Here is a 27,842-nt window from a genome sequence, read left to right as displayed (position 1 = left end):
GACTTATGCTTTGTGTAAATCCCCCAAACCCCCTTTATTCCTTACTTAAATAAATGAATCATTGAGCCAATGAGAAGTTGCTTCATTTCAGACATCTTTTATCCCCTCCTGGCCCTTTTTTTGCCCTATGAAAAATAAGAAGTTGAGGCAGCTCTGATTTGATATCAGAATTATCTTTTCTTCCAACCTCTTCTTCGCAACATGGTGAGTTGCAAGGTGGCTGTCTTCTGGAAGAATTGGCCATTTTCCTTTGGTTTTCTTCCACTCATTCCTGGAAGAACTGCGATAGGAGAATGATATCAGTTTGTCACCAAACTCCATATTCACCTCCTGTGGCTTCGCTCTTTAAAATTCCTACAATCTCTTTGTAAAATGGCAAACTCCCAAGATCTATATGCTGCTCAGTTTTTCCAAGGTTCAGCAAAATGAAGCTCTTTGTAGCTCACATTTATAACTGTTATGACCTGAACAAACACCTTTCAGGGAGAATTTGGGCAAGGCATGAACTGTGCTGCAGGGTTGTCAGCTTTTATCCGCTCTTTCAGTGATTCAGAATAAGACAACAGAATCAAGCCTATTGGTTGATTAGTCATGTATTTATTAGCGGTTTTAACATGCAAAACTAGTATAACAATTATAGAAGTTAGAAAAAAATATAGCACTGAAAAAAGTATTCATGCAGAATGAGGCTTCTACTTGAACTATCCTCCACAATCACCAGTTAGTTGATTTGTCCCAATATTTATAGTTCATCATCACAACTGCCAAAACTGGCAACCACCAGGATTGTTGTCTCAATTAAGGACAGTAAACAGATTGCCCCATTTTTTTTTAATGAAAAAATCTAAAATGTAATACTTCACAGTTTAACATGTTTATTCATTTAAACGAGCTAAAAAATAGTGGTGTGACATCTGCTTGAGAGACACTGGTACCTAACATTTTGGCTGTCTCCCCACCGATTTAGTTGTGATTAAGAGGGGATAAAAGAAAGAGTAGAGGATTCTGTCAATTAAATGCATTGATGAACTACAAAAAATATTTTTCCACTCCTGGAAAAGTGTAGCAATACATCTACAAAAGAATGCATTACAGCAAACTAAGAGGATGATGGGGAAAAGTGTTGCAAAATATCTCTGTCGGCTCTTTCAGGGAAAAATACTGTAAGCACAAGATCACAGACAATCTTTGCCAGTTTATTCATCTCATGGCTTCGTTTCCCAAAGTGCAGGCATAATCCACTACAAAATCTTTTAAGAAGCAGTTCCAACATCACATTTCTGCTGTCTTATTGATGTGCCATATTGTTATTTTCTTAGTCATAAGCACTACTAATTATTATGCTACTGTAAGTAAAACTTGAAATGCGATCAAGATCTGTAGTATCCTGTTTGTTGGCACCCTAACTTGCCTAGTCTGCATTTCAAATACAGTCCTTTACTGAGAATTGTCCTGAATGCATTTGACCTTCACCAACTGGCTCTGTGTGCCTTATAGGCACAATCCCGTATCAGCAAAATGAATCATCACTCTACCGGGAGCTGCTAGCAACATTTTACTCCCTGAAAGGGCAGCATTCAAATCTTGGCCCTAAGTCAGCAGATAAGCTTCTTCCATGGTAGCAATTTTCATGGAAATGGGATGAGTGGTTTTGTAAGGCTTTCACTGTGCCTTCATTTAGTAGGGTTGTTTAAAAACTGTTTGTTTTCAAACACAACTTGTTAGGTCAACTACTCTAGATGACACCAAACAGATGAGTTTGCTCACGTTGCGTATGTTCGCAGTTACATGTTGCAGCATCATCTCACAGTCTACGTGTCATCCCTGCTACAGCTGTCTGATGCACGGAAGGAGTTATGACAGATCCTGAATCACATGGTGTCTGTATGATATGCAACAGTGAACTTTAAATAAAGTGTTCTTCAAGAAAAGTTTAAATATATCTCTAGGGTCCATTAGGGAAATGCTTAACATGCCTCCTAAGCTTCCAGTAAAATATATTTATGGACTCTAGGAAATAGAGTTAAAGCCTTTCCTTGGCAAAGTTCACCAGCAGCACTAGTAAAACTACTATACTGAGGCTTCTGTCCTGAGATGGTCTACATGCTGGTTCTGCTCTTGTAGGATCAAAGGGAAAAGGAAAACTGCTGAGGAAAGATTTACTGAGCAAAATCACTGCTGGAAGACTGTTGTGCCTTCCTAGCCAGAGACTATTCCAGGTGGGACATCCACTCCCACCCACAGCATGAGGACTTGGTACAGGCATCTCCTCCACAACCTCTGCTGGAAAGAAATTCAGTTTACTCCACAAGCAGAGGGCAACAACAATACTGACATCTACCCTTTGCCCAGAGGTGAATATCCTTGAAAAAACCTGCCCCGTTTACACATCAGCCCTGGCTTAACAGTTTGATCAGCAATCTTTCTTTGAAACAAGCGTATAGAAGTATTACTTTTATAATAAAGTCAATCTGGCTGAAGTTGATGGGAGCTACACGGAACAACTTTGTCTTCACAAAGAGATCTGCTCTATTGGTATTGGGTAGGATGCCAAGGGAAGTTCTCTTTATTGTCTTTTAAGTATTCATAGGCTACACTTAGTTTTAATATGAGTTTAGGGGCTAGAAGTGCCTAGAATAATCCAGATATTCTAAAAGTGGTGAGTATCACTGCTCACATTTGAACATTGTGCTGTTCAGATTGCTTTAATGTCCTTTCAAATGTATATATAATTCAGCGTGACACATCCAACATTAATAAGAGCACAAAAATAGTAAAAATACATTTATTATTAAAATAGACACTGAGCAACTCATACAAAGATAGGTGGTCCAAAACCCAAGAAGCATTCAATCTCAGATATAATTAAGGGCAAAATAAGCCACATGTTTGCAAGATTAAAATCAGTCTCTACTTAAAATATCAGGCATGGCCAATGTAGCGCTCCAAAAAGCAGAAATAATTTCAGGTCAGATTCTGATTTTCCCTGGGAGTAAATCAGTTGTAATTTCAGTGAACTCAGGGGAATCATAAATTAGTAAGCTCAGAATCAGACCTCATTGCTAATACTGTTGTGCTTGTGCCTTTTAGAAAACCAAGGATGAATAATTTGATGAAAAGTGGGAGCTTTTAGCTTTAAAAAACTATTGACATAGTCCCATTAGAAATTTTTGTACCGATAAGAGAAAAAGTGTATTTGCTGCAATATTTGCCATGTATTCCTATGTACACTGAACAGAAGTCTATCCAGTTTATCTAAGTAAAAGGAAATTTTCTTGTTACATAAGAATATCTTTCATGTAAATAGAAAGGCCTAATCTAAACGAAGCCAACAGACAAACTGCAAACTATGGCACTTGTGGGCAATATGGACTCATAAGCCACAAATCAGGGAAGCTGCTTCAGTCACACATATACGCGCTTTGGATTTTGTCTATGAGTCATAATTATGGGAAATGCAATCTTCCTGTTCTAGAAACTACGTATTCATAAATTTGACAGTAAGAATAGCTTGCTTTTTAATGTAACTGATTCAGAAAGCAGGTTACAAAACAATCTGCATGAATGGGATAACAACACATCTTTCTCAGGCCACACATCACCCAGAGAGGTATGTGCAGACACAATCAGAAGAAAGCAATCCTTCCAGCATTTTATGGAACAAGAAAACTGCTCATGCAAAGTAACAGGAGAGGTCTGCAGCTTCTTGTGACATGTGCTGTGGCACCAGTGAAGTGAAAGGCATGTCACATCCAAGGAGACAGCTTGTGATATGCTTTTCCCTCCACTGAAAGTCGGGCCATGTGTCAGATAATGCTTCACCATAAATGCAACATGTTGCTAAGCGTTCGCTCATGTGTGCAAGTATTAGTGGACTGTAAGTCATATGAATGCATAAATGTTAGGATTTTGTGTCTGTAACAGTCATAATTAGAAAATAAGAAATATTTGCACGTGTATGTTTATGCTTCTATTTCATATTCTTCTCGGAAGACTGTTGTACTCTGAATTTCTAGAGGAGTTGTTTTGCATTGCATAAAGTGAATGAGGTGTACGACAAATAAGAAGTGGATCCTTAGAGACTCATAATGTATATGGTCATAGTTACTGTATAGTTTAAAAATTAACTGTATTGATCTAAGTTCCGTAAGTGGTGATAATGGGACTGTGTCAATTCAAAATAAATATATTTTCCATTATAATATTTGCTATGATTTGTATCCCTTTGTCTTCAAAATCACTGTAAGAAATCTTAGTCAGGCATTTCTGGAACAAGTCACTGAATATCTCAGTTGCAACTAAACCTATCATTCAGCCCTGAAATTGGTATCAAAGATAAAGCCAAGCTAGTTTGATAATAGAATTTCAGAATTATGATAACTTTTCTGGAAGCCAATCTGCCTAACTTCCTTGCCACGTTCAGCACCAATGACTCTATGCTTTTCTTGGTATCAAAGTGAATCCAAACTAGAGAAAGACTGGCCACGTTTTTAAAAGGATCAAAATGGAACCTTTACAACCACAAGCTCAGTTATATGCCAAACCCGAAACACAACAGGATAAAGCTAGAATTTTACAGTTCCCTGCAGCTGCTTTGACATACCAACTTCTTCAAGTGGCTTGTGGTTATCAAAGGGATCAGAAATGTTATCTACAGTGCATATTGTGAAAGGTACATTGCAAGAACTGAAGGATGTCACGGGGCCAAGATTTGCCCAATTATTAGTATGCATGAAAAAAAAGTTTTCTTAATACTTACAACTTCTCACATTAGTGTGATGATTAAAATGATTGTATAACTGAAAAGCAATTTTTTTACAACATCCCCCTAACAGGTAGAGCAAGTTGATATCACAACCAGCAGGAAGAGTATAATTAAAATACGATTTTGACTTTATATTAATAATAGAGCAATACACTAATTAAAACCAACATCGACTGAACTTTCTATTTACACTAGTTCAGACAGCACAGGAGGCAAAGAACTGTGTTTCAGAGGCATACGCGAATGTTAGAGCTTCTGTCATCCAGGTGCCATTTCTGACAGAACACATGTGCGCTGAACAGTTGGCAAAAGAATGAAAAAGATTACTGCAGATATATGGGCACACAGAATCTGGGATGACATAAAATTAAGTCCATATAGGAGGTGACAGACTGCTTCTAAAAAGATATTTTTTCCTACAGTTTCTTCCATCTTTGTGCGTGTGCGTGTGCACACATGCACAAGAAAGATTAAAAGGGAGGGAAAGGATGAGGGGTTTTTGATATATTTTAAATACAAATGAAGAAAAGACTTTTTATTTGGTATTTCTGCTTTCTTTTGGGAAAGGAAAAGGAACTTAATTTGGCTATTAGGAAGCTTTGATTCCTAAACTTAGTCAAGGCAGACTCTCCTCCTGTGAAGTCAGCATCAATACCCATGATAATAATAGCACCTGTCTTTTGACGTCAAAGTTCTCTGCCTGAGAAAAAAATAATGTAAACAATAAACTTCATGTATTGTACTGCTGCTCCTGGCTTTGGTGGTAACCAAATACACTTGCCGGGCATGAGTGTTCTCTTATTTTGGAGATCTGGAATGTGAAAGTGACTTGACGTATTGGAAAACTTTCTTATGAATTTGGACTGCAAGAAATGGCATCATTTACTGTCTCACAGTGAAGAGACTGTGTGTTCCTATGTAGTCTTGTTCAAGCTGAAGAAATCTTGGTGATAGATTCATTGCATCTGCTAGTTTTCATCTGGATCCAGATCAAGGTCAACTTCATTGGAAATGTTAAGATAAAAGAAAGCGTAGAAAGCCAACAAAAATACCAGTATAGCTGCAAGGACAAGGGCAACTTCCTGTAGAAATAAGAAAAAAACAACAAAAACCAACCTGTTAGAAATAGTACCATATTTTCAGATGAATCAGGAATAAATATTATTTCCATTCTATAATGCACATCAAAATAACATCTGACATATATAATTGCATAAGGCATTGATACTTAAATGATTTCTTCTTTGTGATTACCATTTCGGAATATTAAAAAAGCCATTCACTTAATAAAGATTTTGGTGAGTCTGGTATACTGCCAGAAATAGGATATTTGGCTTAAAGATCTTTGGTCTGACCTAGAAATAGGAGCTTTATGTCCTTTTATTATGCTATTCCTTCTTTTTTAAAAGAAAAGACAGAATTCACAAACCACAGTTTTGAACACAAATTTAGTTACAAATTTACACTGTGAATTTTGATGTTTTCTAGCAATATGTTACTGCTTTTTGCCAACAAATTTGTAATTTTTTAATGAAGCAAACACAGTATGGTGGAAGTCAATGAAAATTGCTACCTCTACCTCCCAACCTCCTGGCAGGCATTACAATATGGAGCTACAAAATCCTTCAGAATTGGACGAAACTTTTCTTCCTTTCCCTCTGCAATAAGGCAAAAAGCACAACAATTTGCACTTGCACTTGCCTCTCTTCCCATAAAATATTGCAACTTGCTGCATCTTCCTTAATTAACATAAAAGAGTCTTCCAAAGTATACATGATTTATAGCAGCTTTCAGAAGCAGAAAAATGTTTTTGTACTACACGTCATACTCATTATGTGACTGCCTATCATCATATTCTATCTTAAGGCTGGACTCTGTTAAGCTCCAACTTTAGATCTCATATATAATAAATCATAGTATGATCATCCTCTTTATAACACTACTTCTTTCAAAGTCCCAGTATTTCACATTTTTAAGTTTTTATTTTCCTGGAAAGCACAGCACACCTCCTATAGTATTGACTCTCATTTTGCTAGACAATGAAAGGAATATAAATTTGAGAAAAACCCTTATGTTCCTTCAGCTCACAGAAAGTGCCACTTCCACAGCTAACAACATGCACTGCTTCATTCCTTATCATCATGATGTATTTTAAAAATCATGCACTGAGGTGCTCAAAAGGAACAGGTTAGTTTTTACCCCCCCCCAAACTGTTTTCCCTCCACAAAAAGAAGCAACAACCTCCCCTCTGAATCTCAGCTTCATGTTAACCTACAAACCATCTGCATCAGAACAATCCAGCTGTATACTTAAAAGGAGAGAAGAAAAACAGTTCAGTGACTTTATAACAACTAACCTGAATTGGTACAGAAGATGCCACATCAAATCTACTCTGCCAGTGGGACTGAAAGGAGATGGCTACACCACACCTAGACAATCAGACACCCTTTACCGTCCAAGGAGAGAACGTGACCCTCTTTGGTGTAAGATTCATTGCGTCCTCTAAAAGAGGTCAGACGGATTCTTCCTAAAAATGACTATTTCTCCCCGTAGACTAGAAGGGGAGTGGAGACGATATCTCTGGTGTGGAGACCTGCACTGTAGGACAAATTCCATCCAGTATCTCTAGATTGGTGGTGGCTTTGTGACCAACTTTGTGTGTCCACTGCCATGAAGGAGTTAAAGCTGTGTTAGCTTCATTTTTTGAAGTCTAGCCCATAATCTGGCATTCTTCTATAGAACAGCATTTCATTTGCATTTACATGAATGCATTATATAGTTTATCAGAATGTTGGATCAATAATTCAACATATGCCATCTAATAAACTTTGAAATACTACTGCCTAGTTGGCGTATGCTCTATAGGAGTCTTTGTTCTATAGAAACCTTTGCTTTACATTTTATATGGATGATTAATTGAGATGTACTTTAAATTTATTTTACCACATTAAAATTGCTCCTGTAAATTTGCTGAGGCTGTTTGCTACAGATTTCAACTATATTTTCCTCTTAGAATTATAACATCCTCTGAACCTCATCCTCCTGATTTCATATGACTTGATTAAAAAAAAGAAAGTACATCTAATTCACTAATATATTAAAGGAAAGTGATTTTTGCTTTGTTGCAGTTGCAACACGTCAGTATCTCACAAAAGGGCATGGCAGCATCAGACAGGTTTCATTTATTTCCTTGTATCCACAGCTGTGCTCCCAGACCCATCTGGCCACACAGCTACTAATCTTAAAAGGATGTAATAAACAAGTGACATACAACTGCAAGCTCCATCTGCTCAGGAGAGTGGACAACAAAACCGTACAATGCAGGCACCGTTCACACTTGACACAGAGAGCAAATTCATTCAAGTATTAAAAAGTTTTTTCCCTTGTTTGGATGCCATGCTTGCCACGCTTTCTGCTTTACAATAGGTTCACCTTTCCTCCCCCTTCTCCCCAGTCTCCCTTATGAAGCACTGTGGTAGCAGCAGCAAAATTTGGGGAATGTTTGCATTAAAGATTTGTTTTCTAGAAGTGGAACTGGGAAAATCTTGATTTTCATTCTCAGGCTGCCCAGTAACCGCTTTGACGGGAGGAGTTCTTTAATTCCTCTGCTTAAGTTTTACAGTGAATAACACTGAGATAACAATACTACTTCGCTCACACAGGCATTAGGAACCGGGTGGCTGGATCGGTATTTATTAACCCCGGGAATGAAAAGCCTTATTGAAATTCCAGTTTTGAGAATTATGCAAGAACCTTAATTTTGAGTTACTGAAGAAGGCACAGTAACAAAAATCTAAAATAAACAGCGCAACAAAGGACACCTGGCTCTCAGCTAGGGATATGCAGTCTCTTAAGAAATGCATCCAGTTTATGAACTTTTATGAACATAAATTTTGCAATATAAATAGCAAATGCGATCCTACAGCACTATACCGTCTTTGCAACAACAGTATATATTGTCATTTTAATTTGTTTTATACTTATCAGACTTTGTATTTTAAGTCATGCATAGAAATGAAATGTTAAAATACTCCCCACTCGGCATATATAGCTCCCGTTCTCTTGCATTTTATGGATCATCCCCACCATCCCTCTGCGAAATCCATTTACTCAGAGGATTTCAGCATGAATAATTAACCAGTATAGAAAAAGTCCTATAGAAATAAAGTTAAAATGATCACAGGGCTTTTTCTCCTTTTTTTCTTTTATAACATGGTACAGAACGCTAGGAAATAACATCCCTGCTCTCAAATCCCAAAGTACAGTCAAAGAAGCCTTTAAAAGGAACAGAATTTTCTATTATATTTTCATATATTTAGAATAATGTCTGTAGAACCCTACTGATTTCAGCTTGGTTAAGTTTTTCAGAAACTTTTCCATAAAGGAAACACATGCCATTACAGCATAACGTAGATTTAATTCTCCTATCGGTTTTTGTCAGTTTTATGTCTCTCATGCCAAAGTACTTGGATAATGTCCTCAGATTCACCCTGATGGAGCAAGTTGCAGAGTTGGGATCTAAACAAGTTTAATCAGGAAATGAAAAAATAAGGGTTAGGAAAAATGTTGGCTATAACAACACAAATCTGGACACTGTGAATGGCAGCATCGTATCCTACACATATAGAGAAATACCACACTTTCAGGAAATTTCGGATTTTGTACATATTTTTTATTGTCCTCCAAAGAGAATCATACTATTTTTATCTGAAAACAGCTTAAAACTAGGTGAAAGAGTATCACAAATTGCTCTTTGAAATGCTAAACTATCCCTAGCTATTTCTGAAAAGAGATGAAAAGAAAATCATGCTGACCAAGGATACCTGTAGAAATAAAACAAACATACGTGGACTTGACTATCAACCTTTTTATCCCATATAATTTCTAACTAGAAGACTTTATCTGGACATTCACTGTGACCATTTTTTAGAGTTTCAACAAAACGATATTTAAAAATGGATGTTTACTTCCTTAATGCAGGTTATTCTACATCTAATACAAGGTAACAAAAGTAATTTATTAACTTTTGTCAGTAATTTTTGTGTTATAAATTTTTTATTGTAAAAATTTCAGATGGAACAAAGATCATTATTGTCTCAAATAATGAGAACAAGGTACTATTACAGAATCATCTAAAAGGCCTGGCTATATGATCACAAAGCAACAGGATTCATTTTAATATAGCTAAATGCAAGATAATATATACAGGTATCAAAGATGTAGATAGTACTTACAAAGTGGAGGACTCTGCCTTGAAAAACTGTGACTCTGAAGAGGTCTTTGGATTTAAGGGGTAACCACTCCCTCAGTGTGATCTCTGGACGTGCAAAGGTGGAGAGATTTCCAGTAGGGAGATGACTGGTATTTATTTTATCATAGAGAAGAATGAGAGGTAGTTTGGTTACAGCATATAACTATATATGCCATACACCTGTATTTAAGTAAGGCTCTTCACAGTGTGGCATCCTTTCAAGGTCCAGCTGTGGTTAGATAAGCTCAGTCTTGAAATAAGATGCCATTTCCTAGGAGCAAGAATGACTGAACATCCCAGTTACCTCTTGGGGAAAATATGGACTTCCGTGGCTGTGAGTCTTTTATGGTCTGATCTCTCAAAAAAAAGTACATTTTTATTTAGCCATTGGAAAGAATACTTCAACTTGGGCTGGTATGAAAAGGAGGTTCTGGCTGCCAGCCTTTGAGCCAGCAAACTCACCCCCCCAGACTGCTTCAGGAACCCGAGAAGACTGGGATTACTTACATGGTCAGTGCTATATTCTGAACCCCTGAGTTGTTAAAAGATTGTTAAAACTAATGGCACCTCATGCTTTAGTGCTTCAGACTTTTCTATATAGGATCAAAAGAAGTTTCCTTCTTTTTCAGGAATTTTTCCTCCAATTGTATTGATTTCATTTCTGGGATTTGAGGTTTTGTTATTATCAACTATCCTTTGAAGTGTTAGAGATTGGTCATAAGTAGAGACCAAAGCCTGAAAAAGATGGACTACTGCTTTGAGATGGTACAGAAAATCCTCCTAAGCTCCTGCTTGGTGCATCTTGTTCACATGCTCAAACCACCATGATTACTGTACTTACGTGTACAGGTCAGGCCAGGGTCAAATGGGAGCAATCTGATTTTGTTTCTCCCTTTCTATGTTTTTTTTTCACTTCCCTTCCATTTCAAGGTCAGGGATCAAAGTCTGACTACTGGGATCACTGGGAATATCACACTTTGTTCACTGGCGGCACATTAAGCTGCCCTGCTCTTTATGTGAGGCACATAAGCTGGTTTGAAGACCCAGTATTTTGGCCATTATAAAGTGCTTGGACTTCCAGAAAGTATTTGGATGAAATTTTATGATCTGTAACATATAGAAGGGCAGATCAAATGATCTAATAGTCCCTTGCGGCCTTAATTTCTGCAAAGCTATGAAACTATATTCCCAACTTATCTTGGCAAATGTAGTTCACTAACTTAGCAGATTCTGAACAGCGTGAAATCAGAGACTACCCTTTGCCAAAATACATTAGGAATGTCTTGTTATCTATTCATACATAACTTGTTCCAGATGAGATGAACTCTTAATAGTGAGCTAGCTAGCTACACAATAGATTAAGTAGATATGCAAAAGAATGACAGACAGTAAGCTCTCTCTTTTTTAGGCAACATTTTTTCTTTAGCTCAATCAATGTACTACGTTGCTAATAATTCTCTATGGAGCGGTATTCTGCAGTTGATTATGTCTTTGCAAGTGGGTGTAAAATACTACTGTTCAGATTTGTGTCTACCTTTCAACAAGAGAGAAAACTTCATCATCTATCCCATGGACCACTGATTTATTCATGCAGTCTGTGAAAAAAATCTCTCCCCAAGAACTCCCATTGCTTTTGAACTCTGCATACCAAACCCCAGCTACCTGGGGCTGAGCTCCCACATTCCTCAAACCATTTTCTGCTTGCCACCCTCCTGCTGGCACCTCTTCCTCACCCACCGCGAGCAGAGTTAGCATCGATGGTGCAGACCCCTCGCTGCTCCACCTGGTAAGGACGAGCAGGTGGGCTTCCACCAGCATGAGCCCCCCGCGAGGGGGGACAACCAACCAACTATACAGAGAAGGTTCAAAGGCTCCCTTTTTGGTACTGCTACGAAGAATTTTGTCTTATCCAAACACCAGTAGACATACAGCATACTGCTTTCTCCCCGAGTTGTTTCTCTGAGACGGGGTCCTGCTTTTCCAAGAGACCCCATATATTTTGGCACTGTCTGCGTTAGTGTCACATATACAAACAGAGCCAGCACAACAGCTCTGCTACAATATTTAATTTTTAAACACGTTTAAAGAGCAAATATTACACACCAAATACTAGCATGGTCACCCTGCCTGAACTAACTTTTGATAGTTATTAGTGCTTAGCTGCTTCTCTGACATTATCAACATGGATAAAATCTCTCATTGGGGAAATTAAAAAGTACTAAATGCCAGTGACTGAAAGAAACTTTGTTACTTTAAACCTTGCATTAAAATGACAAGGCAATCAAAGTTTGACAAGACAAGCTAATTAGTATGCCAGCGATGAAATGTGAAGGATCTCCAGGGGATTGGTTCTGAAAAGTTTTATGCCATTTATAGAGCCTTTTTTTTAAGCAAATGTTGTCAGCTCTCATGGTGAAATACACAACAGTTGAATTTCATTATCTTCATAGAAATTAAGGACTAAAATCCCTTCACTATTTTCCCATCCTCTTCTTTTTTTTCCCCTAAATACTACACCAAGTCTTAGTTTACAGCCAGGAATATAAGCTCTTCTGGACAATAGTGCAAAACAACTCTAGAGGTATCAATGAGCACTAAAAAACCTATCATTTTAAGTGGCAGTATGGTACTTATTGTGTTAGGTATTTCACAGAATTATAAAAATATTTCTCTTTCCCAGAGAGCTTGTACTTTTACATGTATGATAAGGATATCCTTCCTCTACAATATTTTTATTAACTGCAACTTAGCTTTTTATAAGAAAATGTTAATATATTTTGAAACGCTGCATACTGTATCATGTACTGAAACCTGGATAAAAAAGTAAAATATATGGTAAATACACATATTTATGTGTTTTCTCAAAGATTTACAAGAACTTTGGACGTTTCTATTTAAAGTGCTGCCTGTTTATTACATTGCATTGTAGTTACACCACTTTTTTCTTCCTCAACACAGATTGAAGTTAGTCAACTGTCAGAGCACAGAATTGGGGCCTACATCATATAAAAAGACTAAAACCCCAGCCTTTGGAAGGTGAGTCATGTCACTTACCACCATCAGAAAACTTTGTTCATATGAAGTGACAACTGTGACGATACCTTCCCAAAGGAAGAGCTCAGGCACACTCAAAAGCTCTGAATATTAGGAAACAGTTAAAGGAATGCACGCTCAAGCCTCAAAATAGTTTCACCAAGGTACATAACCTGATGGGACCTCAACTCTGCTGACTACTCTGACAGCCACAGGCACGAGGAGCAGTTTAACACCCTGCTGTCAACGCTAAGCAGGAGACTTCAAGAAATTCTTATTTCAAAATTTATCCAGAAGACAACAGAGGAGTATCTGGGACAGGTGTGGAGGATGAATGTAAGAAGATTGCTCTTGGACAGCTGGAGGAACTTAACAACGGACTGAGCAGAACAAGCCCTGCCTGAGAGAGGGGGAGAGGTTACAGGGCTTCACAGCTAAGCAGCCTCTCCCGGGGCAGGGAGGGTGATTTCCCTGCAGACGCTCCAGGCGCATCCACTGCCCATGGCGAAGCTCTGCTGAACTGGAGGGATAGAGCAGGGTGAAGAGTTGTCACTGCGAGATGGGAAGAGGTGTGCAATTTTACCCTGAGACATTAAATATGCCTCGTTTCCGTGCTGAGCGCTGCAGGGTCTGTCAGCAGAAGTGCAGAGCTTTATTCTACCGGGATTGCCCATATTCTGGTAGAAGTATTGTAACATTTAGTAAGCCTGAGGTTGTTGGCATTAAGCAGGTTCAGTGAGAAGGATGCATACAAAGGCCCTGCTTTCCTTCCCCCACAAGCACATTCCCGGAGGGAAAGGTGCCCAACTTACTTTCCCTTTTGCTTCAGCTCTGTCAGCTTTTCTCAGCAATTAGGGAGCAAAGCAAATGACTGTGATCTGTTTGGGGATGATCCAGAGTCATATTTTAAGGTCCAGGCATGCGAAAAACATTACAGCCGCAAGACAGTATTTTAAACAATTTCCTTCTTTTTTTTTTAAAGGCAGAGGCAGAATTGCAAACCTGAGCCAGTGCATACTGCAACTAGCAGAACCCCAGAAACACAACATCCCATGACCTGGAGAGCATGTGTGTGCCTTAATGGCAAAACTCATTCTTACCTAGAAGTCAGCTGGTGTTCTGCTATAACCTTCATTATACATATGATTACACATATGCTTTCCTATTCCCCCTCATTTTTAAGTAAGAATTACTTAAGAAAATGAGGAAAAGGTTCATTTTTTTCTCACTTGTGAAAGACATGCAAAAAACTTGCACATTTTAAAAGAACTAGGCTGTACAGTAGAAGTCTCCAAGTAGAACATCACTTCTAAAAGGTCATGTCATTGAAAGTAAAATGAAAAGTAAAATTTAATAAGAAAGGAAGGAAAAAACATTGAACTCAAAAGGTTAATAATCTATCCTTTAAACAAAAAAGGCAATCTACTTTTTCTCATTAAAACCTGACACACAGCACTAACTGAGGAGATTATGTTGTGAAAACATACTGCATCGCACGGTAATGCTTGATCGAGATCAGCAATCAGGAGCAAAAAGAAAGCACTGTTTCGTGATTATAATAGCAAATTCTGGAAGACAACCAAATACATCATCTGGCAGCTCAACAGCTGTTACAGCTTGGTAGTAATACCTTGGCATTTGCTATAAGCTATAACTTGAAAAAATTGATTTCTCATCTGCCAGAAACAAGAAAATGTTCTCCTTTTAACATTTCTGAAGTTTCTTTCACTAGAATACCCAGGTATTTGACCTATTTTTTTATTTTGCTTGGTTTTTTTACCCTTACTAATTCTGTATCGATCTAATTAAAAAATAAGTTTTTAGGGAAAAATACTGGATGCAACTTAAATAAACAATGTGCATTCAGATGAATCCTGTTTTGATGACACACCAGGTAGTAGACAGCACAAAATATTCCTAATTGTCCTCCTTGCTCATATTCACAGCTGTGAGCACATAGTCGTTATTATACTTCATACCTGCCTGAAAAAGGGACATTTCCAAAATAAAGTTCCGTACCTTTCCCTGTGTTTTGCTGTTAGTTAAGACTTCTTTTTCCAAGTCAGAGGCAGTATACGAGGATGTAGACCAAGATAATAATGACAAGAATTTACAATACTTAACAAACCCAGTCTTTAAATTACTCCTGGATATAGGATAGGAAGAGGAAGAAGGAAGATGTTTATTGCAATTTTTAGAACTATATGAAATTGTTAAAGCATTTGTTCTGTGTGTAGAGAGGCTCCCTGAAAATATCAATTTTCTAAGCATACAGTACTTTACTGACCTTAAAGTAAGTCTGCATCATAACAAGAACATGGACTACTTAAAATCTTTTAGCATTTCAACTATTCTAGTTATTTTAGGGTTAAGTAAAAGCAATCCATCATAAATATTTTAGATTCTGGCATTCCACTTAGATTTTGAAGTGTCATAAACAATATCTCTCAGAAATCAATATTCACACAGTACATCTGTGGGAAAAGAAACAACATATACACAAAGGTGGTATAAGCTATCAAATAGATCTCTACCTTTACGCCTAGTGCAGTTTTCTTGGCCTCTGCTTTTAATCTTGTAGCTCTTAACATAGGCCTGGTTTTCTTATAATCTTGTTTTCCTAGAGTAGAAAAGCACATTTAATGAAAATGATGCAAAAAGATTATAAAGAATGTCAGCAATTATTTCAGTTGAAAAGTCAGATCTAACATTTTTGAAAACATCCCATAGTCCAGCACTTTAAACAGGAGCTACTCTGTAAAACAGGGGCTTAATCCGTCGAACAACGGTCCTTAACACAGACAATGATAGCAACCAGCAAGAGCTGACAAATCAGCGTAGAACCTATTACTCCAGAGGGACATCAAAATACATATACAGATAGCCATCCACTAGTACAATATTTATTAAATTTTTCAGTAAGCATCAGAAAGCAAGTAGATTAAAGGTGGATGACGTTTTTCCCTCACATTTCAATCAAAACAAAATTTTCATTATAATTTTTGTTGGTTAGTCATCTCTAATGCATATATAAATGTGTAATACATGACATTATGGTGAGTGTAAATGTTTCATCATTCTGAACTGGAACATTATTTGCAAGTATCAGAACTCGGAGACATGCAGGTCAGTCCAAGTAAGCGCTAATAAAACCACTGCTTCACACCACCTCCTTGTAGAAACATGTTACACAGAATCTTCTAGAAGTGCCTTAGATGGACTTTTTAAAAGTTACAGGGACTATCTCTTGCAGCCACAAAGAGTGCAGCCAAGTGCATGATTACTGTGAGTCCACATGACCTGAGTTCAGCAGAGGACATGCAAGTACTTAGGAATGGTATAAATCATTTATCTCAACTTAATAATAAAGCATAAAACACTTGATATCTCTCAGGGATATTTTTGCTGTCTGAAGGGCCCGTTACTGCTGTGCTATGTACCATTAACCATAGCTTCTTTAAGTCAACAGAAGTCAAAGTACAGATACAGTCACAAAAGGAGGAGAAGGAAAAGAGGAATCTGTGAAGAAACTACTCAGAGGGGTAAAGCCTCAGTACAACCACTTTGGCTTTTCAAAAAAGTCTACTCCCCCCCGCCAATGCATACATGCCTTTTTGTCCTTTTTGCCTATTTCCAAAGCTGAGCTACAATGCTTAAAGCAGAAATGTTTGGCCATTTTTAAAACACTAATTTTACCTAGTTGTACATTAACTTTCATTATTGCTCCATTCAAATAATTTAACCTTTCCTCTAAAGCTGTGCCCAGTAGTTTTGCGTATGCAACACCCCTATTTGCTCAACCAAATGTGATCTTACATTCATAATCAATAGTACAATCTTCTCATTTTATGGTCACCTTCAAAACTGGGATATTATAGTGCAGTGGTGAAATTCTGAAACATGAATTGGAAAAGAAAGGTCTTCTCCAGTGATATACTGGATTCATGACAACACACCTGTGCCTTTGTCTACTTTTTCTATCGCTTTGCTCATATTCAATACAAAGCTCCTCTCTGTAGCACATTGTGGATGCTGAACTCGCGTTACGAATTTGCTTTCATTGTATGATCTCTCTTCAACCCTAGGGATTATATATTGTGAAGGTCTCCGTATTACCCTTTGGTCAGATATTATTCATAAAAGACTTGAAATAACTTAGAAAATACTCAATGACAAAAGGAAAAATAACTGAAACCATGTCTATTGGAAAAAAAAAAAAAGCAGCATATATCCAAGGAACCTTCTTAAAGGACAGAGTGAAGAAAAGATGACAGAATGACTATTTATGTCTGATGCTCCAATATATTAATCCAGTCAATGTATCTCAGTTGCAGGACAGGACCACTGCAGCATTATTCTTCAGAAGTCAATAATATCTGATAATAGGATGTATCAGGAGTACAGTAATTTTTTGAACAGTTAGGGAAAGAATTGCAGGAAGCACCAAAACAGCTAAGACATGAGACGAAGCCAGCCAGAAAGAGAACGTGTTTCTTCTCCCTGAAGTACTGCAGTTGTACTTTTGCTATGAAATAGTTAAAGAGCTGTCAGAATTTCTATTATAAATGGCAGGAGTTTATAACTCATAAAAATTCACTCTAGGCTGAAATTTGGCATAGATATACCCCAGCCTTGAATTTTTTTGTTTGTTTGTTGGGAGCCAACTTTCAATAAAGTGATGCAGCTGTTCTTACTTACTTGCGAACAAACTATAGAAATTTATCCATCTGAGATGTTTTAAGCATGAAAAATACCTTTGTTTAGAAGTATATAACTGACAAGGACTAAGTTCAATTTCAGTTCTCATAATTCAGGCTTGCTGCTCTCCCGTCTGGGGTAAATAAAGCAGGACAGTCAGAGGTTTCGCTTCCAGTGATGCTATGGCACTAGATAATGAAAACTACAAAGCTTTGTAAGGTGCATCAGGAATGGGAAACAAGTCAGCTACCGAAACCCACATCCCCTTCCTCACATTGCCCATTCTCCCTCCTCCTCTGCCAGGCTCAACTGTGAAGGTGACATGAGCAGGAGTAAATATTGCACAGGAGACCCAGTCTGTGAACTACATCTATCAGCACGACCAAGTCCATTCCTAGAGAAAGGAAAGCTTATTGGTGTTCTTTCCCTTGGTTTCAGGTGCTCTGCTACTCTTTATTCCAGTATCAGGGCTACGGCTAAGACTGGATTCTACTTATCTAGAGAATACTTCCAGATTTATATTAAATCTGATATGAACAACTAACCCCCCTGTATAACAAATAGGCTATTTTAATAATTACTGTAGAGCTGGTAGTTCTCCAAATCTATGCACCTGCCATTAATTTACCACTCTCCTTGCTAGACGTGATAGCCAAAAGGGGAAAAAAAAAAATGGTAGGGAAACAGTCTGAGTCCACCAAGTGCAAAAGTTTAAAAAGGGCATCTGTGGAGTTCTTTGTAATGAAAACCAGATTCAACAATTGTACTAAAAGACTCTTAAAACATCTGAACTTTCTGAGGCCTTGGGAAAGACATCTGCACTACAGGACTATAAAGAACTATGAAATGCAAAGCCCCTACCATGTGAATACTGATCATTACCACCTGGAAAACAAGCGGAAATAAATAATACAGGCTCCTTACCTTCTTTAGGGCCTGCAAATTCAACCAGTTGGAATACATATATTCACACTCCCAATGTCTTCTAGTTTTATCTCACTTATCCTGCAAGATTTCTTGTACATTTATCTGTCAGAGTCATCAGCTTAAGCTGTTTCTTCTTCCCAGGAAGTGACCATCAATGCCAGTTAAGACGGACTTATCAGAGCCCCATTTGCCTGCTTTACCCAATGTCTATTCAAGACACTGAATTTTCCTGAGGGAATGTATGAAGGCATGAAGAAGAAGCCAAAAAGACAGAATTAGAAAATTGGAAAATTTCCAGACCAAATCTTACTTTTTGTATCACTTAAGCAAAATCCCTTCCTCTTCTACTTCTTGTTATTGTTATCAATTCGTCATCTTATCTCTTATCTCAAACTCCAGTGCCAGCTTTCCTTAACTTTTTTTATAACTACCCCAATTTCCTTTTTTTTTTTTTAAGCAAATATGCCACTTCTTTCTTTACAACTTTTCCCAACTTTCCCCACTTTCTTTCCATTTTTAAGGCCAAAGAACTAGTCCACGATAAGGCAACTTTTTCTTACTGACTACAGCCATCATCTCTCTGCTTGTCCTGCCTCCTGCCAGTCCCTCCCAAGACCAGCTGCAAAGATCGTCCACACTTCCATTTGAGTGCTTGAAGTTGCCTTTGCCCTTTGGAAGCTCTCCAGAGCTCACCTTTCATTTCCCCACTTCCCTCGATCCTTCTGGCACAGTTTTTTCCACTCCTTTGGTGGCAAAGGGACCTGAGTAGCAGCTGAACTGAGTTGTGCCCTGTTCACAGATCCTGCTTGGAAAACTTTCCACAGGTAGAAATGAAGACTATTCTACTAGCTGTAGGATTAGAAAAGGGTAAAGATAAGGGTGAAAAACAGGGATTTTTTGAGCCACTAAACACAGCTGTATTGTGAAAAATGCCAAAGTGTCTCCCTCAGAGCGAATATTAGGGATTCATACAATATGCAACATGAATTTGTTTCTCCTCATGTAACTAGGATTAAAAATCTACAGATTTCACAAGAATTTTTGTGATTTATCTCTACTCACAAGGGAAATTGAGATCCCGTATATTTTCTGTTCAGTAACTTTAATAACAGATTAGAGATGACCTGATCTTGTATATTCAGTACTCTTTTTAATTAAACCTCCAATGACACCATGATTAATGCAAAACTTAAACTAAATAATACATATGAGCTAGACAAGTTCATTAAGTTCTGGGTGACCATTTGCTTTTTTAGTCTACAGAAATAATGTGACTTATCAGGTAGTGTGCATAACACTGTACTTTTGCATACATACCAAACGCTTTTATACGTGTAACTGAGAATGCAACATGCTGAGCACTATATTTAAGAAACTGACTACATTTAAGATTTTGTTTAAGGATGCTGCTATTTAAGATACAACCCAAAAAAAATCTATAGAATAACTTCACGAGAAAAAAAAATTAGATTCCCAACCCTTCTAGATATTTACTCTTTCATTCTAACAATAGCTCATTACTGGAATTGAATAACAGACTAAAGACTGCCTCTCTGCTTTTCAATTCATCAGGCTTAAGCAGAAACAGGACTGCATCTTTGGCCTTTGTTGATGCTGCTGTCCAAGCTTATTATCATATGAATATCTAGTTATTGTTTTATAAATGTTCACATTTCGGGAGCTCCCTGCTTTCTTTTCTCTCAGTAGACTTTACAATATCCACCTTCATTATCATCATGTGGCAGCATTGCTCTTCGCCTGCATTTGCTACTTTAAAAATTAATGCACTGCTATTTTCTGAATACTGTACTGCGTAAGCTGCTTATGAGTACATTATGCTATCAAGCAAGCACATGCAGAAAAGCTTCCTAAACTGTTATTCTTTCAATGAAAATACAGCTGGTTCTGCTTCAAAGGCACTTCTTTTCACCTGCAAATGGACTTGCTCCTACACTTATTCCTCAATTCATTGTCTTTTATTTGTGTCTGCAAATCTTTAATTGCCTTTAATTAGAAAAAAGTAAATTCAGTGCTTTAATCTTGCAAATACATTCAATCATAATTCTGTCTGGGATGAATACCAAGTTCTATTCACTGACTGATCTTTATAACAAAGGTATATAAATTTATTGTCCGTTTATATAGACCACACCAATTAAGCCACAATGGAAAAGCAAATAGATAAGAGTCAAAATATTTGAAATGAGAAATGTGCAATCTAAATTTAATTACTCAGACAAATTATTTGAAGATGAGTTATTTACAGCATGCCAAAAAACCTGACAGATAGTAAAATTTGCTAATCAACATTACAGATTTAAAATTCCTTTCAACACTTTCACTATAATTCATAACAACCAACAAACTGCTGTCCTGAATCTTTCTGTGCTGGTGTTATAGTCATAATCAAAACATTAGTAAGACATTTTCCATACAGTAGCAATCCATTTCATATGTTAAAGTATTGTTTAAGGTGTAATAAAACTACAACTACTGGGCAAATTTTAGTTACCAGTAGTACTTTAACTAAAGTACATTAATGTAACTGATGCCGAAACCCATATTAAAATGTACACATAGCTAATTAGAAACTAGAGACAGACTGTGGCAAGCTTTACTGTCAAACTGGAAGTGTGAAATCACACACCTAGTTAAGCTGAAATCAATGTTCTTATGATTATTGATCTGAATTAGCGAAGGTTCCAGGAACCCTCCACAAAACCCCTCAGAACAAACACAGAACAAGTCCTCCAGTCTTTTCGGGTTTTCCACAGTCTGACTTCGAGCATCCCCTCCTTTTCCCTGCTGTAACTGTTGGAAGGGAAAAGTTAGATCTCGCTGGCAGGGCCAATGGTCCAAGATGGAGGCAGGCTCAGTCACACCATCCTCCACAACCTCCTTACACGCAACACATAGAAGGTCACAGACATTGCACCTGACTTCAGTTTTAGGTGATTGCTTGTTTAGGTCTCTCTTTACTTCCCACAGAGAGACTTTTCCAAAGAGTGAGTGACAGCACTCTAGGACCACCTCAAGTGCTCCCTGGCAGTGCCTATTTTACTGTCACCAACAACAGAGAGACCCTAGAGATGTTCAGCACCCAAGTCAGGTGGGTTGGTTTCACCTCTAAGGTTAAGCAGAATGAATCTGAGCCAAGGAAACCAGATCTAAAGGACAAGTGGAGAAGAAGAACCGGTTTCCTACATGATTTTATCTGGACTCCTGGGACATTTGCAGATATGGCCAAATTACCTTTGAAGTAATTATCTTAAGTATTACTAGTACTATAGAGAGAACATCACAGGGCCACAAAGGGACTGTAAAATGCATCTAAAATCACAGCTTGAATTCCACCCTTGCTCAGCTATGCCATGGTGGTTCCCAAGCAGGTTAGCTATGTCTGTACTACAGAGCCACTGTTGTGAAGGTGTACCATAGTTATCACATTGCTTCTTCAGAACTGTTCCTGTGTACCAGCTGTGGTCCCTGGGGCTTTAAGCTGCAGTCTCATAGGATAGTTTAGGTTAGAAGGGATTTGTGGAGGTCATCTGGTCCAACCCTCCACTCAGAACAGAGCCAACTTCTAAACTGGATCCAACCTGAAAGTTAGCTCCAGTTGCTCAGAGCTAGTCTAGCTGAGCTTGTCTAGCTGAGTTCAAAGTATTTCCAAAGATGGAGATTCCACAACCTCTCCAAGCAACCTTTTCCAACATTTGACCATCCTTCTGGTAAAAACATTTTTCACCTACCTAATTGGAATTTCCATGTTCTAATTTGCCTCTTGTCCTATCATTGTGCACCTTTGAGAAAAGTTAGGCTTCACCCTGTCTGTAGCCTCCTATTAAACATTGTAGACAGCAATAACATCTCAGCTGAGCCTTCTCTCCTTAGAGCTGAACAAACCAGCTCTCTCAGTCTCTCCTTGTACATCTTGTGCTTAGACGGTCATCTTGGCCCTTCACTGGACTCGCTCTAGTATGTCCATGTCCTCCTCCTACTTTTCTTGAAGATGGGCACAACATTTGCCTTTATTCAATCATCAGGGAACACTTCCCTGGAACCAGCTAAATGGCTGACAACTCAGGGAGAATTTGGCCATTAAATCACGTTTTCTGAAATACCTTAATGTAACTGTAGTAATGTAACTAAAGTGCACAAAAGGAATTCAGCAGGGTCTGTAAACAGTAAGTCAATGGACTAAAAAGTTCAAATCAGTTTGTGCTTTCAATAATTCCATAACTTTAGAGTAGTTTGGTTTTTAATAGGAGGGAATACAAGCATTTTTTTTTCTATGTGCCCTGGGACTCCTCAAAACTGGGCTCTACCGTCTCATACACAGTTGCAGAATTTTTCTTTAAGTGACTTTATTAATGCCAGCAAGTTAGGTGTCTGGCATGGGGAAAGAAGTGTTTTCTCAAGTGCTTTGTAACATCACCCAGATCCATAAAGGCACCCAGGCACTTAGCTTCTAAGGTGCATGTACAGAAGTATATGATTAAATATCTTTGAGAGATTTTAAACCGGTCACTGTATATTAATTGAGTAACAGAATTTCAACCCAGTGAAACTCTCTGAAACTCTACTGACACATGACAAATCTTAAGCATGCATGCCTCATCCTTAACACTATAACTCTAAAACTGGAAATAACTATTTATTTAGGAAGTTAAAGGAATCTCAGGAAAACAAAATTCCACAGGAAATTTCAGGCCCAACCTCAGTTAAAATCAGACAGCAAATCACACATCAGTAACAGTATTACGTTTGAGCATCCGGGACAGAACTCTAGCTCACATCTATGGAAACAAGACCAAGCTCTCAAGTATTTATTATGGGTTTTTGTGCTCTTAGTGTCACACAGACATATTCAATGACCATTCTTCTCCTGAGAAGCAGAAGTGAGATTTTCTTATTTTTAATTGCTGTGATTCTAAATGGAGTTTTTGGAGTCTTAGGTTAACAGAAACATTTTGATTGTCTTATACCTACTCAAGAGTATGTCTGTACTCAGAAAAGGCATGAAAACCCCCCACAGCCTCTTTCTATTTTATTCAGGTTTAATGGCAGCTCAAATCACTGACCATTTTTCAATCTTGAGAGACGGAACAGCTTGACACTAATAATACATTTGCAAAAGACACATCATCATTTAACACAACATTAAGTGCTCAGGGACAACTTTCTACCGTAGACACAATGTGCTCTGAGCTCAGGGTTGACATTTAATGCTACAAAGATAATCCAACCAGTCATTCATGAGGGGTAAATTAATTTTCAAGCAACTGTATTTCAGCTTTAAGCCAACAAGAAGGGTGCATTAAAATGAATAAGATCCTTTTATGCTGCATGCAAGATTAAAAAAAAAAAACAACACCAAAATATAAAGCATTCTTAAGTATACCAAAATATACCCATTTAATTATTGCTACCTTTCCCTGATTCCAAAACAGAAGTCTGGTAATATTTGTTAAATACAATATTCTGACTAGAAACAGAATCCCTTAGAAAATCCCTCAGAATTTGCTATGATTTGCCATGAAACGGAGCATTTAATTAAAGAAATGCTTTACAACTAAAAACTGTATTAGACATTCGTTGATTGTAATGAGTAATTAAGAACATATTTAAATCAGCACCTTTTCTGATACTTCTTTTAAAGAGTATTTTAAAAATCTATATAAGCAATTAAGAAAAATTCAGAAAACAGGTTATCAATAATGGACAAAACAAAAAATAACATCAATACTTTAAATCAGCTAATTAGTCAGGTAATTTCATTGTTTTCAATACCTGTAGAATATACTCAATTAACTGCAAGACCATAATAAAAGATCTGAAGAACAGCACTGAAAATATTGATGCTTCCTAGATACTATTTGATGGGCAGTCCTTCTTCACACCTTTCTATGCTGAATGATCTTTTACAATCTTTTGCTCAAGCCCAATAGGTTCATGCCTACAGCCATTAAAAAGTAATAGCTCCATGTAAAAGGAGCATCTTCAACACACGTGATGGCAGTTCTTCAATTAACCTTTCCAACAATCTCCTTAACATTTCCTACTCAGGCAACTATGAAAACATTAAATACCTTTCTTTAAAATAAGTTAACACAACTAATTTGAAACAGATCACTGGGTCGGTGTTTCGCTTCTTTTCTTCTCCACCTATATAATGTATACATGCATTGATGTGCACATGTAGTTTTCAGCACATTTTTATTACTTTGCTATGGAACAACTACTAGCAGTTGCACTTTCATATAAACAACCATGTTTTAGTATAAATTCTGAAAATGAGAAAAGCAAAACAACAATACTACTGCTTAGGAGTGAAGTACCTACCATTAATGCAATTAAAAGCCATATTTTTATCAAACATTTGATTAGATGACTTTTGGACAATGGGAACAATCGTACTATTTCTTTGATGATGAAAGGTGTGAAAAAGGCAGCATAAGGCATGGTAAGAGGGACACACAGCACACAAAGAGTCTTTCTGCCTTTGTGAGACAGACTGCGCCCACCTCCGATTTGGCTTACGCTGATTTTATTAACTTTGTTGGCTGCAGAGAGAGGAAAATGTGATATACCTCAAAATAAGTGGAAACAGACTTATGGTAAGAGCTTTCTAGGAGGAGGGAGGTAGCATGCAGCTCCATCATTCCAGAGCTGCGCAAGTCCTGAGTGTGCTCTTCTTGTCTTTGCCATCTCTGTCCCTAGAGGCCTCAGACTTTTTTTAATATATCCCATTTTAAGGTGTACTCATACCTCACTTAATAGGGGGAAAAGCTGAACAGGAGGGGATCTGCCAGGCAGAAGCTAAGTAGCAAAGACAAGAAAAGACAGATGATTACACTGTTGTCACAGACACCAACCTGGAGGACACATCCAGCAACATGTTCCACACAGGGACAGAGTCACAGAAAAAACAGTCCTTAAAAATGGAGATGGCACAGCCTCACTAGCTTTCCCCCAGTGCTTCACTAGGTTTACTATGAAAAGTTTCCTCACGTCCAGTATCTAACTCAAATCTTCCATACTGAACTCTCAGCACATTACGTGTTGCCATATCTACCACAGACTTGGAGGACAGTTGATTTATTCCTTTCTTTGGATAAGGCTTTTATATATTCAATGACTGCCATTACATCTCTCAAGTCTTCTACCCTCCAGATTGAACCAGTCCTTCAATCCCAGTCCTTCAGTCTTTTTTTCTGGGCTCTTCTTGCTCTCCTCCGGACTTTTTTTCTGATCTTTGTACAAAATTGAACACAGCACTTCGTCTGAGGCCTTACTGATATCTTTTATGTATATACTCTCCTCACACATTCAATCACAGTCTGCCTGTGACTCTGCTCACTGTTACAAACCCTTTCTCCAAAATTATTGCCTAAGCATTTCTTAGTCATATTCAGTCTGTAAGTTGATTATTTATATCAAAGTTAAGAATCTTTCCCTTTTCCTTGTTGGATTATATTCTATTTTTCCAAGCCATTTCATGAATTTCTCAAATGTAGTTTGAATTTTAATCTTAAACGCTTCTCTCTTTACAGCCTCCTGTAGTGTTATAATTTGCAAACTAAATTCATCATCCTACTTGCAATTAAAATATTGGGTGCAGAACAGACCACTTTTACAAACAGACAATAAACCATTAATAACTACCAAGAACAGCTTTCATACCAGTTTGGTAGCCATCTTGCAGTAGCTTCATATTCATGCATCTGCAGTTTGTTTACTAGAATACTTTGTCAAAAAGCCTTGACAAGGTCAAGGCATATGGCACCTTTTCCTCTTCCCCATTGATAAGGTTTGCTACTTTGTCAGAGAAGAAAATTGAATTATTTGACAAATCATGTTGGCTGTTGCTTACCTCCTTGTTGTACTGTAGGTGCTTACAAGATGCTGTCTGTCCCTGTCCTGAAGAGCTTACTGTGAAGGATGAGGAAGCTGCATTCAATAATTTATGAATATTATATGTCCCATCTGTTTGCTTGTTATTGTGATGTTGGCTTCATAATTACTAGAGGTTAGCTCCAATAAAAGCTAGCCTGTGCTTAGGCAGGAAGGTAGTAAAATACTACTAATAGTTCTCCACTGAGAGCACTTAAAGACAATAAAGGAAAATATAGAGACTGATGACCAGGTCACCCAATTCAGTTGCCCACAATAAACCATATCCATGTTACACACGTTCCACAAAACATCTTCTCTGTTCTCCTTATCCCCGCAACTACATAGCCAGAAATTTCTCTCATTTGTCTTACATAAATTACTTTCTTTTGACCTTCAGCAGAACAGGAACAACTGAGGTCACAGGAGAAGTCAAAGACTCCCTACTGGCATATTTTTTTAGGAAAAAAACCACCACACATGTAAATGATTCTAAGACTATGATCAAATGGAAAACAATACCCCCTTCCCTATTTCCGCACTGAAGAATACCCCCTTCAGCAGCCCTAGCCTATCTGAACCAGCAAGAAACTCTTCCAGACACATCTCTGGCAGTAAATTTAACCTCGTGGGCATGTGAACAGGACCAAAGGAACCACTGCCTGAAAAATGCTTTCAATACCAGCAATCTGAAATTTATTCCCAATTACTCTGGTGTATATCATGCTACTGCCAGACAACATCACTGAGTCATTCACAACAGTGGTTGCTGAGTAAGTACCACAACATCACCAAGTACTCTAATAATACTACTAAACCTTCTGGATAAAGGGTCAGTGGTGTTTCAGGAGAGGAGGATCTCTCTCCCTCTGCTGTAGTTAACCCCACACTACGTGATGTGTCCAACCGTATTAGATGACCGGGGCCCGTCCCAGGGGAAGTCACAGTGGGACTGTGGCACCACATGGATCTGGAGTCATCCCTTCTCCCATGCCCCTGTTCCTCCGCAAGCACCCTCCCAGGAGCCACAGACCTCCCCAGCCAAACCTGACCAGCCGTTCTGCTGTGGGACTTTGCTTAGAGAAGGGATGGTGACATCTCGTCCAGGAAGGGAAGGACACAACCTGTCTCCCACAGCTTCCTTTTCCCCAGCTGGAACAGAGAGGTCTTGGCGGTGGCATGGAAAACCTGAGCAACTCGGGGAACAGAAGAGGCCATACGAAACGAGTACAGGACCTCCACCGCAGATACCACATTGCATCCGTTTCTAACAGT

The 27,842-nt window shown here is 38.0% G+C and overlaps 1 protein-coding gene across 7 annotated transcripts in view; it reads right to left on the bottom strand.

Annotated features, from left to right (window-relative positions):
* Positions 1-577: 577 nt before the first annotated feature.
* Positions 578-27,842, bottom strand: part of TRIQK (triple QxxK/R motif containing) — a 64,978-nt gene continuing 37,713 nt past the window's right edge. For all 7 annotated transcript variants that reach the window (XM_030012027.1, XM_030012014.2, XM_030012023.1 and 4 more), the window contains 2 exons: positions 15,584-15,669; positions 578-5,847 (listed from right to left, as the gene is read on the bottom strand). In XM_030012027.1, coding sequence (XP_029867887.1) covers positions 5,734-5,847; positions 15,584-15,669 — 200 coding nt within the window. In that variant the 3' untranslated portion in view covers positions 578-5,733. The remainder of the gene's footprint in view (positions 5,848-15,583; positions 15,670-27,842) is intronic.

The sequence above is a fragment of the Aquila chrysaetos genome, chromosome 4, assembly GCF_900496995.4.
Source record: "Aquila chrysaetos chrysaetos chromosome 4, bAquChr1.4, whole genome shotgun sequence".
NCBI lineage: Eukaryota > Metazoa > Chordata > Aves > Accipitriformes > Accipitridae > Aquila > Aquila chrysaetos.
This window is presented reverse-complemented; position numbering and strand designations above follow the sequence as displayed.